The sequence below is a fragment of the Myxocyprinus asiaticus genome, chromosome 10 (assembly GCF_019703515.2).
Source record: "Myxocyprinus asiaticus isolate MX2 ecotype Aquarium Trade chromosome 10, UBuf_Myxa_2, whole genome shotgun sequence".
Classification (NCBI taxonomy): domain Eukaryota; kingdom Metazoa; phylum Chordata; class Actinopteri; order Cypriniformes; family Catostomidae; genus Myxocyprinus; species Myxocyprinus asiaticus.
Window position 1 is genome coordinate 52103848 of NC_059353.1, and position 14807 is coordinate 52118654.

The 14807-nt window shown below is 36.3% G+C and overlaps 1 protein-coding gene across 5 annotated transcripts in view; it reads right to left on the reverse strand.

Moving 5' to 3' along the window:
* Nucleotides 1–14807, reverse strand: part of LOC127446974 (R3H domain-containing protein 1-like) — an 86119-nt gene that overhangs the window by 27919 nt on the left and 43393 nt on the right. For all 5 annotated transcript variants that reach the window (XR_007898275.1, XM_051708386.1, XM_051708384.1 and 2 more), the window contains exons 4-15: nucleotides 10738–10773; nucleotides 10310–10390; nucleotides 8922–9036; nucleotides 8752–8830; nucleotides 8491–8550; nucleotides 7299–7439; nucleotides 7018–7126; nucleotides 6818–6910; nucleotides 6681–6709; nucleotides 6094–6147; nucleotides 5786–6003; nucleotides 1477–1686 (exon numbers count right to left, since the gene is read on the reverse strand). Coding sequence is in view for 4 of the 5 variants with exons in the window: in XM_051708386.1 (XP_051564346.1) it covers nucleotides 1477–1686; nucleotides 5786–6003; nucleotides 6094–6147; nucleotides 6681–6709; nucleotides 6818–6910; nucleotides 7018–7126; nucleotides 7299–7439; nucleotides 8491–8550; nucleotides 8752–8830; nucleotides 8922–9036; nucleotides 10310–10390; nucleotides 10738–10773 (1225 nt within the window). In the remaining variant the exon portion in view is untranslated. The remainder of the gene's footprint in view (nucleotides 1–1476; nucleotides 1687–5785; nucleotides 6004–6093; nucleotides 6148–6680; nucleotides 6710–6817; nucleotides 6911–7017; nucleotides 7127–7298; nucleotides 7440–8490; nucleotides 8551–8751; nucleotides 8831–8921; nucleotides 9037–10309; nucleotides 10391–10737; nucleotides 10774–14807) is intronic.

Consider the following 14807-nt stretch of genomic DNA (forward strand, 5'->3'; position numbering starts at 1 on the left):
AAATTATATTATTATTATTTTTAATTAAACTGTTTTTTTAGGACCATTAGAAAAACTATAAAAAAGAAATCGTAAAAACAAAAATTGTGCACGTTTTTTTTTATGTATCCTATTTGATGCATTAGGGTTTAAAGGTCATTCTGCTCCTGAGAGCCAGCAATTCATTTTTGTGTAGGATATTTGTTATGTAAGTTTTTCTACAGTGGTAAATCTTGGGGTATTATCAGAGGTCTCTCTGGGGTTTTCAGAGATAAAATATATCTTATAAAATGTATATGTCAGAATTTTAAAGCTCTGTGATTTGTTTTGTGGTGTGCATGAATGTAATGTAATGATGATTGAGAGATATTCCTCAAAAGTCTGTTGAATCATATTTAATACATGGATTTCAAAGGGGATTTTCAATAAAATAATATACAAAATTTGAACCAAGCACAAGTTGCGTATATTCAGCAAATACTCATTTTAAAATATCAGTAACAATATAATCATTACTGTCACTTTTACTTTATTAAAATAAGCTGTCATTTATCCCAACATAAGAGTCATAAGTTTTCATTTTAAATAGATCGATATAAACACTGAAACCACTTTTATTTCACAAATAACCACTAGATGGTGCCGTAAACATGTGAAACTTACATACCATAGGTTGTTTGGCTCATCAGCTTGAACAAAGTGAAACAGGAGCCGTCAAACATTGTGTATCATATCTGATACATACGGCATTATAGCGTTAAATCTAACAATCAAGTCTAATAATTCATTTTCAACAGACCTGAAAAATAAACCTGTTAATGACGATTAATAAATAGTGAAAAGCCACACAAGGACAGACTGACCCTTACAATCAATCTTCTCATAACATCCAGTGAGCTTTAAAAATCCCTCATTGAGTTCTACAGCAGTTTAAAAACACCTGCCTGAGGCCTGAAGTTAGACATTTCCCATATGAAAACTCCTTAAAAAGGTCAATAAGCAATTACACACCCATGCTGCCTTTTAAAAATGCATTAGTGCTGGTGATATAGCATGTCCCAGCAGCTGCATGCATATACATATACATCTATACTCGAGATAACACTCTCAAATGAGCTGCAATATTTGACCAATTGTTCTATGACACTTCCAGAATTGCTTCATTATGTATTTCACAGAAGCATGCTTGAGAATGTTTTGTAACCAAATGCATTTGTTAACAAAAGTGGAAAGGAAGCAAGTGTTTTCTTCATGTTCACTATGAAGGAAAGATTCATAAAGCATCTATTTAGACTATAGAGGAACACTAAATTGTCCTCATGAGCCCAAATACACAGAGAATCAGGGCTCTGATGAATTCATTGCATCAGTGTTTATGATGTTTATGATCAGTGTGAGCAATGAGAGATCAGCAGCGTTCAGATCAGGGTTAGTGATGGATGCAGTACAACAGGAAGTAGAGACATGCAAGTGTACCTGTAGTGAATCTTCACACACCTGTATGCGGGTTGAGCAAGACGCTGCCCGGAGGAATCCCTGCCGCTTCCAGAGGAAGCAGATAGTAGCTAGTGTTTGCCGCGGGTACTGGCGGCTCGTAGGAAACACCGCTGCTAGTGCTGACAGCAGGATAGCTCAGAGGGGTTAGAACCGGCGCGGGCGGTCGACACAGTGAACCCGTAGAGGAACCTACACTACTACAGTCAGAACCTAAGAAGGGAGTAATAACATGTGTCTTAACCCACAGACAGAGCAGAACAGAGAGGACGTGATCACTCACATGGTGAATTCATTGGGGATTGAGGAATATATTGGAAAATATGATTGGAGTGCTCCAGCTATTAGAATATTCTAGAATATGGAGGTATGGAAAGCAAAAAGATGCACAACTCAATTTCATCTCTAATTACCTCGGGGAACAAAGCAATGAAAGAAGAGAATAATTGCATTAGCTTAGAATGACATTAATTAATTTCTCATTAATGTCTCGCTTCATTTAGCAATTTACTTTGTTGCTCGTCTCATCTCTTAAACAGTTAAAAACGTATGAAGAAAACTTTCAAGCATGTTCACGTTTAACCCTTCCTTGATCTTCTGGTTCAATTTGAACCTTTTTACACTGATTTACACCACCTTAACATTTAAGTTTTCGAGCTGAAACTTCACGAAATCCTCCACAGAGGTGATCTGAACCTGGCAATATCATTTATTAAAATGTAATGTATTTATACACAAAACTACTACTTTGTTGTTAAGGGTCAAATTGACCCTTTTTTATGTTCAATTTCAAATGCTTATAATACAGGCTCTGTTTGCTCTCTCTCTACTTTTGGTCTTAAATCGTTCATTTAGGAGCCAGCTAACACTAGAAAAAATATTGTTTTCTTTATCAACTTCTATTCCAATATACAGTTCTGAAAGGCAGTGGACACCCCAATGCAGCTTCAAAAAAGCTTCAAAAGCTTGTAATAAAGACTCTGTTTGCTCAATCTCTACATTTAGTCTTAGATCATTCCACTAAATGGCAGAAAACACTATAAACAATAATTTATTTCTATCACTTATTTCTATGGCTCCAACTCCGGCCATAGATATTCAGTCTTTTTTGGGAAGCCCCACCCTTTCCCCATGTTTTGTGGAACATCTCAGCCTCTGAATGGACTACAATTGTGATCTTAGTGTCATTTGAAAGCAAAGAATTCAGGTTTGCAATGATGTATAACATTTTATCATCAATTTTCGGGAACATTTGGGGTTTACAGAAGCAGTGATCGGAGCAGACAGACATATTCACCTTTTTTATTCACAACTTCACTTTGAAACTCTTTTGATGATTATTTAACTAATAACTTTAATTTGCATTTATTCTCCTTTTTTTAAAAGGTGTTTATCTGGGGGCCTGGGTAGCTCAGTGGTAAAATACGCTGGCTACCACCCCTGGAGTTTGCTAGTTTGAATCCCAGGGTGTGCTGAGTGACTCCAGTCAGGTCTCCTAAGCAACCAAATTGGCCCGGTTGCTAGGGAGGGTAGAGTCATATGGGGTAACCTCCTCGTGGTCGCTATAATGTGGTTTGTTCTCAGTGGGGCGCGTGGTGAGTTGAGCGTGGTTGCCGCGGTGGATGGCGTGAAGCCTCCACACGCGCTATGTCTCCGTGGCAACGCGCTCAACAAGCCACGTGATAAGATGCGCGGGTTGACTGTCTCAGACGCGGAGGCAACTGGGATTCGTCCTCCACCACCCGGACTGAGTCAAATCACTACGCCACCACGAGGACTTAGAGCGCATTGGGAATTGGGCATTCCAAATTGGGAGAAAAAGGGAAAAAATCCTCAAAAAAAAAAAAAAAGTGTTTATTTGTTTATTATATCTCTTTGAACATGTCGAACATTTAACAAACCTATAATGAACACAGAATTAACAGTAAAATAACTTTTGAACAAATGTGTATGTGTGTATGTATATATATATATATATATATATATATATATATATATATATATATATATATATATATATATATATATATATATATATATATATAAATCTTATGTTAGCATTTGTGTCTGTTGTCAGTGAGTGAGTGTGGGTGTCTGTGTGTATGTACTTATGCACTGTGTGTGTGTGTGTGTGTGTGTGTGTGTGTGTGTGTGTGTGTGTGTGTGAAATTATGAGTATGAGTGTTCTTATAATAAAATTGACCTTTTCTACAATTTTATGGTGAGTATTCTCAAAAAAGACTGGATGTCTATGGGTGGAGTTGGGGCTCCCCCTGCCTTTCAGATCTGAATATAGTGATAGAAGGTGACGGAGAATAAAAATATTTTTCCTAGTGTTAGCTAGCACCTAGACAAATGATTTAAGACCAAAAGTATAGAGATAGACCAAGCTTTTGAAACTGAATGGTCAATTTGACCCTTAAGGACAACAAAGGGACTTGATCATAAAGTTAAAATCATCATGACACGCTGATATTTAGGTAATAAAATCAACATTTAAAGGAAGGAGAAAACACTCATCATATCTGTAATTATTTACATAAAGTCAATATTGTGGATACAGTATTTGGTTGATTTCCAGCATAAAATCTGGGACCTAAACCAGTTGAGAACCAGTGATTTAGAGGGCGGTAATCTGTGTGAGACGACAAAGCGTCAACAATCACCAACCAGTTTCAAAGATCAGAGCAGATAATGTGTAATTAAAAGTTAATGAAGAGGAATGTGTGAATTTAAGAACATGCACTGAGCAGATACATTAACATGCTGTTATGAAGATGGAGATTATATGAGAATTAAACCACAAGAGAAGAGCTGTGAGTGACATAGCACCATGAAATCAGCAAAGACAAAGAAAATGTGTGTTTGTATTTATGAAACAATTTATACACTAGACCTGTCACAATTATGAAATTTGGCTGACAATTAATTGTCATTCAAATAACTGATTAAAGATGTTTCCGTTGTAGTGAGTTCAAGATCATGGCGGTTAACTGTCATACAAACTATCGTATGTGTGCTTTTATACATTTATTTATATACAGTATAATTAGGAATCATATAATAAAACAGGGATATGTCATTTCCTTTAAATAGCCGTTAAAGAAATATTGCACATGGGTAGTATGATTGAGAAATAATATTTTAAATATTAAATTAGTCTCGCTTTTTGGTCAACTTTAGTCTTGGTGAACTTTGGGGAACCCAGCCAACCTGAATATTATGTTATATTTGTTTATGCAATAGTAATATACACTCACTGAGCACTTTATTAGTAACTCTATGGTCTTAATAAAGTGCCCGGTGTGGTCTTCTGCTGTTGTAGCCCATCTGTCACAAGGTTCGACATGCTGTGCATTCAGAGATGATATTCTTCTCACCACAATTGTACAGAGTGGTTATCTGAGTTACCGTAGACTTTATCAGTTCAAACCAGTCTGGTCATTCTCTGTTGACCTCTCTCATCAACAAGGTGTTTCCATCCACAGAACTGCTGCTCACTGGATATTTTTTGTTTCTGGCACCATTCTGAGTAAATTCTAGAGATGGTTGATGGTTGAAACTCCTGACCCGTATACACATGCTTATGTGCATCGCACTACTGCCACACGATTGGCTGATTAGATAATCGCATAAATAAGTAGGAGTACAGGTGTTCCTAATAAAGTGTTCAGTGAGTGTATTTCTGTCCTACATTCCTCACTTTCACACGTTATTTTAAGGTTCTCTGATTAAGCCCTTATTTCTCATGAAGAGATTCTGTGTGCTTTTAAAACAATGTTTCTTCATTCTAACATCTCCACAGAAATAGAGTAATCGTTCTCCTCCTCCGTGTCACTGTGTGTCATTAACACCGTGTGTATGAACCCACTTTGACCGAAAACATTTGCTATTATGCCAACGTCAAATTAAAGTGAAACTGGAGCGTTATGCGTTAACTTAAAATCCTCGCTTATGCTTTGGCGGGAGTTTGCCATGAACCTCTGCGTCACAGCGCTTCAGAAGTGGTTCATCTTCACGTGTTGTCTCACTGAGCTCACAGTCGGAGTTCATTTGGAGCGCACACGTGATGTAATAGCACCAGAAAATGAGACTCAAAAACATGCATTGATGGCATTTCTATACTCACCTAAAATTCCCTTATTTGGACAGTAAAATGTGTCTGAAATTTGATAATTGTGGTTATATCAAACAAACGTGATCAGGGAGTTAAGTAATAATCATGACAGGTCTAGAGCACACATTGAAAGAAAGAAAAAACACGTCACACTGGCACATTCACAGGTGGTTGATATTGGAGGGCTTGACTCACCTGTCTTTGAGAGGCGTCCCACACTCATACAGCTGCTGGAACTGTCTCCTCGCATCAGTACTGGGATCCCACTGAAGCTGCTGGCTTTGGTCATGGCAGGCTTCAGGATCCGGCTGGAGCTGTCAGAATCTGTGCTGCTCCACGGCCGCGGCTCTGAACACTTGCCCTCGTTCTCTGAGCTGCTCTGACGGCTGCTCCCTGATCGACTGTCCTGCAACCTGCATCATGACGTCACACAACATGTTCATAGAAGAGAAGCTTCACTTCAGATGAAAGTCATGTGAAGATCATGAGCAGATGATCATTACCTGAAGATCTGTCGTCTCTGCTGAATGTTGTTACACACCTCGTCCTCCTGAATCCTGGAAACATTAAAGCAAAACTAGTTAACTTCAATATCAAACAATTTGACACATCAGGTATTCTTTACTGGATCAAATGCCTTCAGGTCATTCATTTCCAAGCTCTGAAGCTTCTAAAATGTGACAGAATCCTGTTTCATGATACTGATTTAAGTTCCTCAAACATGAAGTGTACTCATCAGGTTTTGCTTCATTTCGAGTGAGACGTGGCTGAAAGAATCAGTGAATCAGATGTTGATTCAGTAACCACTCTGACTGATTCAGTGAACGATTCATAACTCGTGAGTTTGCGAGTCTTTGTGTGATTTAATGCAATTCATGTTGATGTTTTGCAAGCTCAAAACTCTGGGATTTATGACATCATACCAAATCAAAAAAGGGAAATGGAAAATGCACACAGCAGTCACACTCGAGTTTAAATTTTGATAAAAGATTTTGAAGACGAACAGTTTTTCTTGGAAATAAAGTGCATCACTGAAGATGACTGGAAATGACTGTTGACAATATCTGTATTGAAAGAGTCTCACACTCACCTTGTATCAAGCTGGAATGCATCTAAACCCTGTAACACAATTCAGGTTATTTAAACGAGGCTACATGTAAGAAAATACAATATATACAAAATACAAATCTGCAGACGTAAATGTGGCCCTTCAATAGAGACTCTTACATCAGCGAAGATTCTCTCTCGTGCTCTCTGATAGTCCTCCTCCCGCTCCTCGATTGACCTGCTTCTCCTGTCGTCTTTTAGTTTCATTCGCATCTGAAACACAACGGTTTGTGTTTAATATACAGCGAGTATTAATTTACACACTGTTTTAAAATGCAGCTAACGGCCTGTTTGATGTTCGGCTCATTAGCGTCACCCACAATGCTGTCGTCTTTGTCTGTGCTGGAGTTGTCCCTTTTTAAGATGTAGCGCTTCTGAAATTCATCTGTTTTGTTGTCTTTGATGTGTTCAGAGAACTTCTGATCTGGTCTGAACACACAGGGAGAGAAAATATGAATTTAAATGAGCCATTCAAGAGAACGGCGGCATTAAACTCGCTCTATTCCATCTTACATTTGATGAATGTAGAATGTGTTTCGCTACAACCACCGCGATATCTTGACACATCAAGGAGGCAGAGAAAAGGTCAGAGGTCACTCACATTCTTGTATTGCTGGTTTTGTTGATGACGACACATTTCCCCGTCTGGTCGATGTTGTGATCCAAGCCGAAGTACGCAGCGACTCTGTGCAGAAGCATTCTGTGATACGATGTCATTGGAGGAAATTTCCTTCTCTGACTCCTGGAATGAACCGCAAACAAATGAATAATTCAACTGCAGTCACATACTGAGTGAACACAGACAGAACTTTGCACATATTACTGTCTGTTGAGCACTGTGTGATTGTTGTGTATATATGGACTATTCCATGTCAAATCAATCAAATTCAGAAACTTACTTGGCTGAAATGTTTTGATTTTGTTCATTTTTAAGAAGAAAAATGTTCATATAGTGAAAAGCAGTATTATACTAATTTTCACTGACTCTCAAAAATTGAGATTTTGACATTTTATGAATAAACTGAGGTGCATTCCTAGTTTGAACATTATTTGTACTTCAGACTTTTGTTTTGTTGCTTCATACCAAGTGACCAACATTTAGTCACATTGAGAGCCCCATATCTCTGGGATTTAAATATACAGGGTCTCAAAAATGAAGATACAAAAAGGAAAATTTGTTCTGAACCAGAATCTAAAAGGATATTAAGATATATTTAACACTTCTGGAGTTATAGGCTCTCAAACTTCGGAAAATCAACACCAAAAAGTGTTTTTCCCCATTTTTGGACGCACACCATTGGCATATAATGCAACAAGAGGTGCTGAAGTCAACTCATTTTAGTAACAGATCTACCAATCTATGTGTACAAATAAAATCATGACACTGACACCTTTCTAAGGATATTTTTGACCTGTAGTTTTGCTCCAAAATCATACTAAGAACATTCATTTTTGACACCCCTCTACAAAATAATGGATTACTCAGTCAATACTGATCAATGGCATTTAATATTTTGGCTTTCATCATTTATTTTTATCATTCACCAGTAAAAAAATAATGGATCAAAAGCTAAGTTTTGAGTCAGAGACCTCTGGTTGACACAGAATAACCCTATTGTTTATTCTGTACATTGTGCATATAGTATGTTATCCCATGTCTAAACGATTGCAGTGTTGTGCAATATTTCTGCTCATCATTGCACGTGTAAATGGTGAAAGTAATCTGATTATTTTTCAATGTCAAGCAATATTTTGCATGATTTAACTAAAGCATGAAATGAAATGTGACATACTCGTTGTGACTGATGAAGTCGAGGATGTCCTGTTCCAGCTTCAGCAGCATCATTCTGTCTCTAAACATGAACAATCATCAGTTTAGACATTCACAGCTCAATGTGATTATAATTTACAGACTGGGCTGCAGATTCTGTCATAAGTACAGGAGTACTTCTACCAGTATTAATAACAACAGATAATGGTCTTGATATTAGAGAACTTACAAGCTTCTCAAATAAAGATAAGAATATATGAAAAATGAGTCCCTCATGTGTCACCTGGGGTTGTTCTTCAGTGTGTTCACCAGAAACTCATGCAGGTCAATGCCGGTGGAGTCTGTGTACTCTTGACTGGAGTCTACAGAGAGAACAAACAGAATACACACTGTTCTTTTGTGTAACATTTTCTAACAATAAATTTCCTTCTGAGATAGAATCACATGACACACCTCTTGAGAGTATCTTGCATGGCATCTTCTCCAGTTTGTCGGCACTTTTATCCTCATTCGTAGTAAGAAGCGTCTCTGTGTCAAACATCTGGGAGAATTTAAACTGAACTCCATCCTGTGAGGTTAAGACAAACAACACTGATGTAGCATGACAATAAGACGATCACTCCAGAGGCCAACGTTAAAGCTGCTATAAGCCATTTTATCATGGAAAGGTGTGCAAAATATTTTCCTACTCCCTGAAAGATATTACTGAAATAAGTGGTGTGAGATATCTCACCGGTCTCTGTGACAGCTCTAGACTCTAAACAACAAATAAAAATGTGTCTGCAGCCTCATGACGCTTTCTTCCTGTCAATCATTTTGCATGTTCTCATAGTACTGTAGTTGCAGTGAATTATTGAGGCTTAATGCCATTTTTATGCCATGTTGTTCATAACAGTTGTCAGATGAGGGCGCTATTTTACTACTGTTGTTTTAAACAACCATTTCTGCTCCTGTCGGTCTTAATAAATCTCATTTGGGATCGTTGGAGTGAATCACATATATCACCTATAAGAACAACAAACATGATACGTTCCCTTTTAAACATCATATCTTTCACTTGTTTCAACACTGACACTCAAGTATTAAACATGATAACAATATCTGATGTAATGTTAGACATCTTCTGACCAAACAAATGTGAAAACCTTTATTTTAGGAGTGATGTATTCCTCTGATTAATAGCACAAATGAAGTACTCCAATGTACTTTTTCCACATCCATCACTGAAGCAGAAGGCACAAATACTGTCCCATAGTGTAAAGGTTTATTTCTGACACTGATCAGTACTGAGCCAATCAGAAAATATTTAAATATACAGTTATGTGGAGCGGAATACTGGACCAATGAGATTTCACTGTGGACGGAGCAACCAAATTTGCCAAAGCTTATCATTTGTCTGACATTTTTATTAGGACACAATACCAGATTTATATTAAATAAATAGCTTTTATTGCACTGTGTCTATTTGGGACCTGATACTGTCACTGATGAAATTATTTATGTGGCATTAATGATATTATTGCAGTGATTCATTATTGGATTTATTAAGGAGTTTTATTTAATTTAGATTATAAATGTTAACATTAAGATTTTAATGTCATACCAACTCAATATTGTTAGTCACAGCAGGATGACATGTACAGTATGACTGAAACAAGAAAGAAACATCTTAACCTGAAATTATATTTATTTATTCCAGTAAATATAAGAGAGGAAATGAGTGTCAAAATTCAGACCGTCAATTATAACACCTAGTAATCGTTTCATAGAGTCACATTTAAAACCCAGCGTATATGACAGCAGCGTGTTAATGTGTTGTGGTGACCCAACAGGACGTTTACCTGCTGATCTTGAGGCAGTTGTGTGGTAATAGTGGAAGGAGACGGTTCTTCACATATGGCCAGACTCCGAACTAACTTTAACTTTGCATTAGAAGAAGAGTAGTAAGTGTTACAGAGAGTTCGATTTCACAAACACCAGTGTATGAACAATACAGACTCGTGCAAACACAACAAACATTCCGCAAAAACACTCCGGACTGGATTATGAAATTACCTCAAACACAATGCCAACATATTGTTATAAAACATCAAATGAGAATCATGCATGGATTCAACTGAAACATGACTTCAAACTATTCACAACAGTCCAGAATAATCAAACACTTGATAGATGTTGAACAAACAAAACAATGAGCAACAACAAAGTCTAAACAGTTAAACTGATGGAAGTAGCAAACAAATATCAGTCATGCCTCTTGACATGGTACCTTTGGCCGTTTAGTGCTCTGTCCGGGTATTTGCCGCTGTACGGTGAGCAATGAGATAAAACGAAGCATGAGATTCTCACTTATGTATCGATTCTACATCATAAGAAACTAGAGAGCACAGTCAGACTTGCATCCAAACTATTTACAGGAAAAACAACTCTTCCTGTATTGTGTGTGGTTTGGAGCAGGTTAATGTATTTAAACACACCATATTTATCATACAGTCTGTTCAATTTGTTGTACTGTTTCACTTTTACTTTTCTCAAATCATGTTTTATGGAGGTTTTATTTGGAAAGACATTTTTAATGTTTCGTTTGCTGAAAGATTGACAACATGTACTGTACAACTAATTGAAAAGTCTGAAAACGAGGCTGTGAGGTACAGACGTATATTTGTGTGAAATTAAATATGGTATCAGGACCAACCACAGTCAATAGAAACATTTATCCAGAATAAACATTATATGAGTAAACCAACAAAAGCTATTCTTCTACCTTTTCAAATATCCTGACACTATAAGAGTAAAACAGACAGAAACCAAATAACAGCCACCAATTAATAGCAAAAAAAAAAAAAAATAAATAAAATAAAATAAAATAAAAATTTAAGCAAATGAAGCCTATATTTAAGATCATTAAGATTTTTTCCATTGCAGCATTTTTTGAGGGGAAACTTAAGTATATTTTACTTCCCAATTCTTATTACCACAATGTGTTTGGACATTTTACTTTTATTATTCCCATTGTTTTCAATAATTAATCTTATTACTTCAACACATTTTTTTTTACTGTATTACAGAAAAAAAAAAAACTGTTGAACAGTATGATTTTTTTAATAAAATCAGCAAAAATGAAAGTACCAAGGTTGTACTACTATGATGTATAATTATTTTAAAAATTTAAATATTTTTTTCACATTACAGTAAAGAGAATATCGTAATGACCATCTATTTTCACATTGCGGTAGAGAATATCGCAATGGCCATCTTTTTTCACATTTCGGTCATAAAATTAACGAAGTGACATTTTTTCACGTTTCTGTAATGAGAATATCATAATGACCATCTTTTTTCACGTTGCGTTAATGAGAATATCGTAATGACCATCTTTTTTCAAATTGCGGTAGAGAATATTGTAATGACCATCTTTTTTTCACGCTGCGGTAGAGAATATCGTAATGACCATCTTTTTTCACATTGCGGTAAAGAATATTGTAATGACCATCTTTTTTTCACGCTGCGGTAGAGAATATCGCAATGGCCATCTTTTTTTCACGCTGCAGTAGAGAATATCATAATGACCATCTATTTTTAATGTTGCGGTAATGAGAATATCGTAATGACCATCTTTTTTCACATTGCAGTAGAGAATATCATAATGACCATCTATTTTTAATGTTGCGGTAATGAGAATATCGTAATGACCATCTTTTTTCACATTGCAGTAGAGAATATCATAATGACCATCTTTTTTCACATTGCAGTAGAGAATATCATAATGACCATCTTTCTTCACATTGCGGTAGAGAATATTGTAATGACCATCTTTTTTTCAAGCTGCGGTAGAGAATATCGCAATGGCCATCTTTTTTCACACTGCAGTAATGAGAATATCATAATGACCATCTTTTTTCATATTTCGGTCATAAAATTAACGAAGTGACATTTTTTCACGTTTCGGTAATGAGAATATCATAATGACCATCTTTTTTCACATTGCAGTAATGAGAATATCATAATGACCATCTTTTTTCATATTTTGGTCATAAAATTAACGGTGACATTTTTTCACGTTTCGGTACTGAGAATATCATAATGACCATCTTTTTTCACATTGCGTTAATGAGAATATCATAATGACCATCTTTTTTCACATTTCGGTCATAACGTTAATGTAGTGACCATCTTTTTTCACGTTTCGGTAATGAGAATATCGTAATGACCATCTATTTTTCACATTGTGGTAATGAGAGTATCGTAATAACTGTCTTTTTTCATGTCGTGGTAATATCGTAATGACCATCTTTCACATTTCGGTAATGAGAGTATCGTAATGACCATCTATTTGTCACGTTTCAGTAATGAGAATATTGTAATGACCATCTATTTTTCACATTGCGGTAATGAGAATATCGCAAGAACCATCTATTTTTCACATTGCGGTAATGACAATACTGTAATGACCATCTATTTTTCACGATGCAGTAATGAGAATATCATAATGACCGTCTATTTTTCACATTGCTGTAATGACAATATCGTAATGATAATCTATTTTCATGTTGTGGTAATATGAATATCGCAATGACCATCTTTTTTCAGATTTCAGTTATACTAACGTATTGACCATCTTTTTTCATGTTTTGGTAATGAGAATATTGTAATGACCATCTTTTTTCACATTTCAGTTATACTAACGTATTGACCATCTTTTTTCATGTTTTGGTAATGAGAATATTGTAATGACCATCTTTTTTCATGATATTTATATTACCGTAATGTGAAAAAAAATGGTAATCACGATATTCATATTACCGCAATATGGAAAAAAGATGGTCATTACGATACTTGAATGACCATATCATTATGACCATCTTTTTCATGTTGCGGTAACGAATATCGTAATGGCCATCAATTTTTCACATTGCGGTAATGAGAATATCGTTATGACCATCTATTTTTCACGTTGCGGTAATGAGAATATCGTAATGATCATCTATTTTTCATGTTGCGGTAATGAGAATATCATAATGACCATCTTTTTTTCATGTTGCGGTAATGAGAATATCGTAATGACCATCTATTTTTCACGTTGCGGTAACGAGAATATCATAATGAGCATCTTTTTTTCGTAATGACCATCTATTTTTCACGCTGTGGTAATGAGAATATCATAATGACCATCTTTTTTCACGTTGTGGTAATGAGAATAACGTAATGATCATCTTTTGTCACGGTAATGTGCATAACCGTCATGAATGATAATAAGTGTCACAATGTAAAAATTGGACCTTAAAATAGGCTTGCTTTTCTGTATGAAAAATATAATTTGTTTCTTTTGATTGTGTAAAATAGGACCAGGACATTTTTTTGACAGGTTTTGAGAGAATCAACCGTGAATCTATAATTTCATTAACAGTTACAGCTGTCATCATCTCTGATTAAATATGACCATCCCCACCTGTCTTAAGGAGAAGAGAAAATTGTGTTCTTGAATGTTCTGTAAGGAGACCTTAGAGATTACAGTTAATATAATGTCATATAAATATGACCTTGAGAGGCAAAATGAACCCCTTAGGATGAAACTCATTATAGAGTCAAGATTTACTATGAAGGATACTTAATACACCACTCAAAACTATAGACAAGTGACTAGAATGCAAACAAAGCAAGATTTTTCTTTTAGACATAAAACAAGAGGCCAATTTGTCCACTATGGAAGCATAATTTTTCTGAGTGATCCAGATGAAATTGAGCTTGTACATTAATTCATTTGTGCGTTCTCTCAAGACTCTAGCAGACAGCGATGGCCAATGGTTAATAAGCTCACAGTGGCCCCACTAAATAACGATGGATGGTTATTCAGCTTTAATTGGCTATTGAACATCTTCTATTCCCGTGAGACTGGGTCTGGCACGAGGCCAGACAGTCACAATGACAACTGATGCTAGAAGATTTCAGATAGCATGTTCATCTACAAAGCGCATGAGCATGCTGTAAAAAAGGCAGGTAGAGCAGCATTGTGTGCAGAGATCTGCAAGCGCAGCATGAGGGGAGAATGAGGCAGATGGCCATGAAGCCCCTTGCTGTGTTTACCTCCCCCCACAGGAAGTTGGAGGATCAGCTCAGATTGCCAGTCGCACGGCTGGTGACTTGCTCATCCACTTTTAGTCTTCTTTACCATTGTTTCGTCAAGGAGGGAGAGAATGAAAGGGAACATGTGAAATGAATGATAAAGGAGAGCAGACGACTGGCGCGACTCAAGAATGGCAACATCAGTAAAATGACAAGAGCTCGTCTGAGAGGAATGTGTCATATAGAGAGAAATAAAGACGCAATGATTTAACCTTC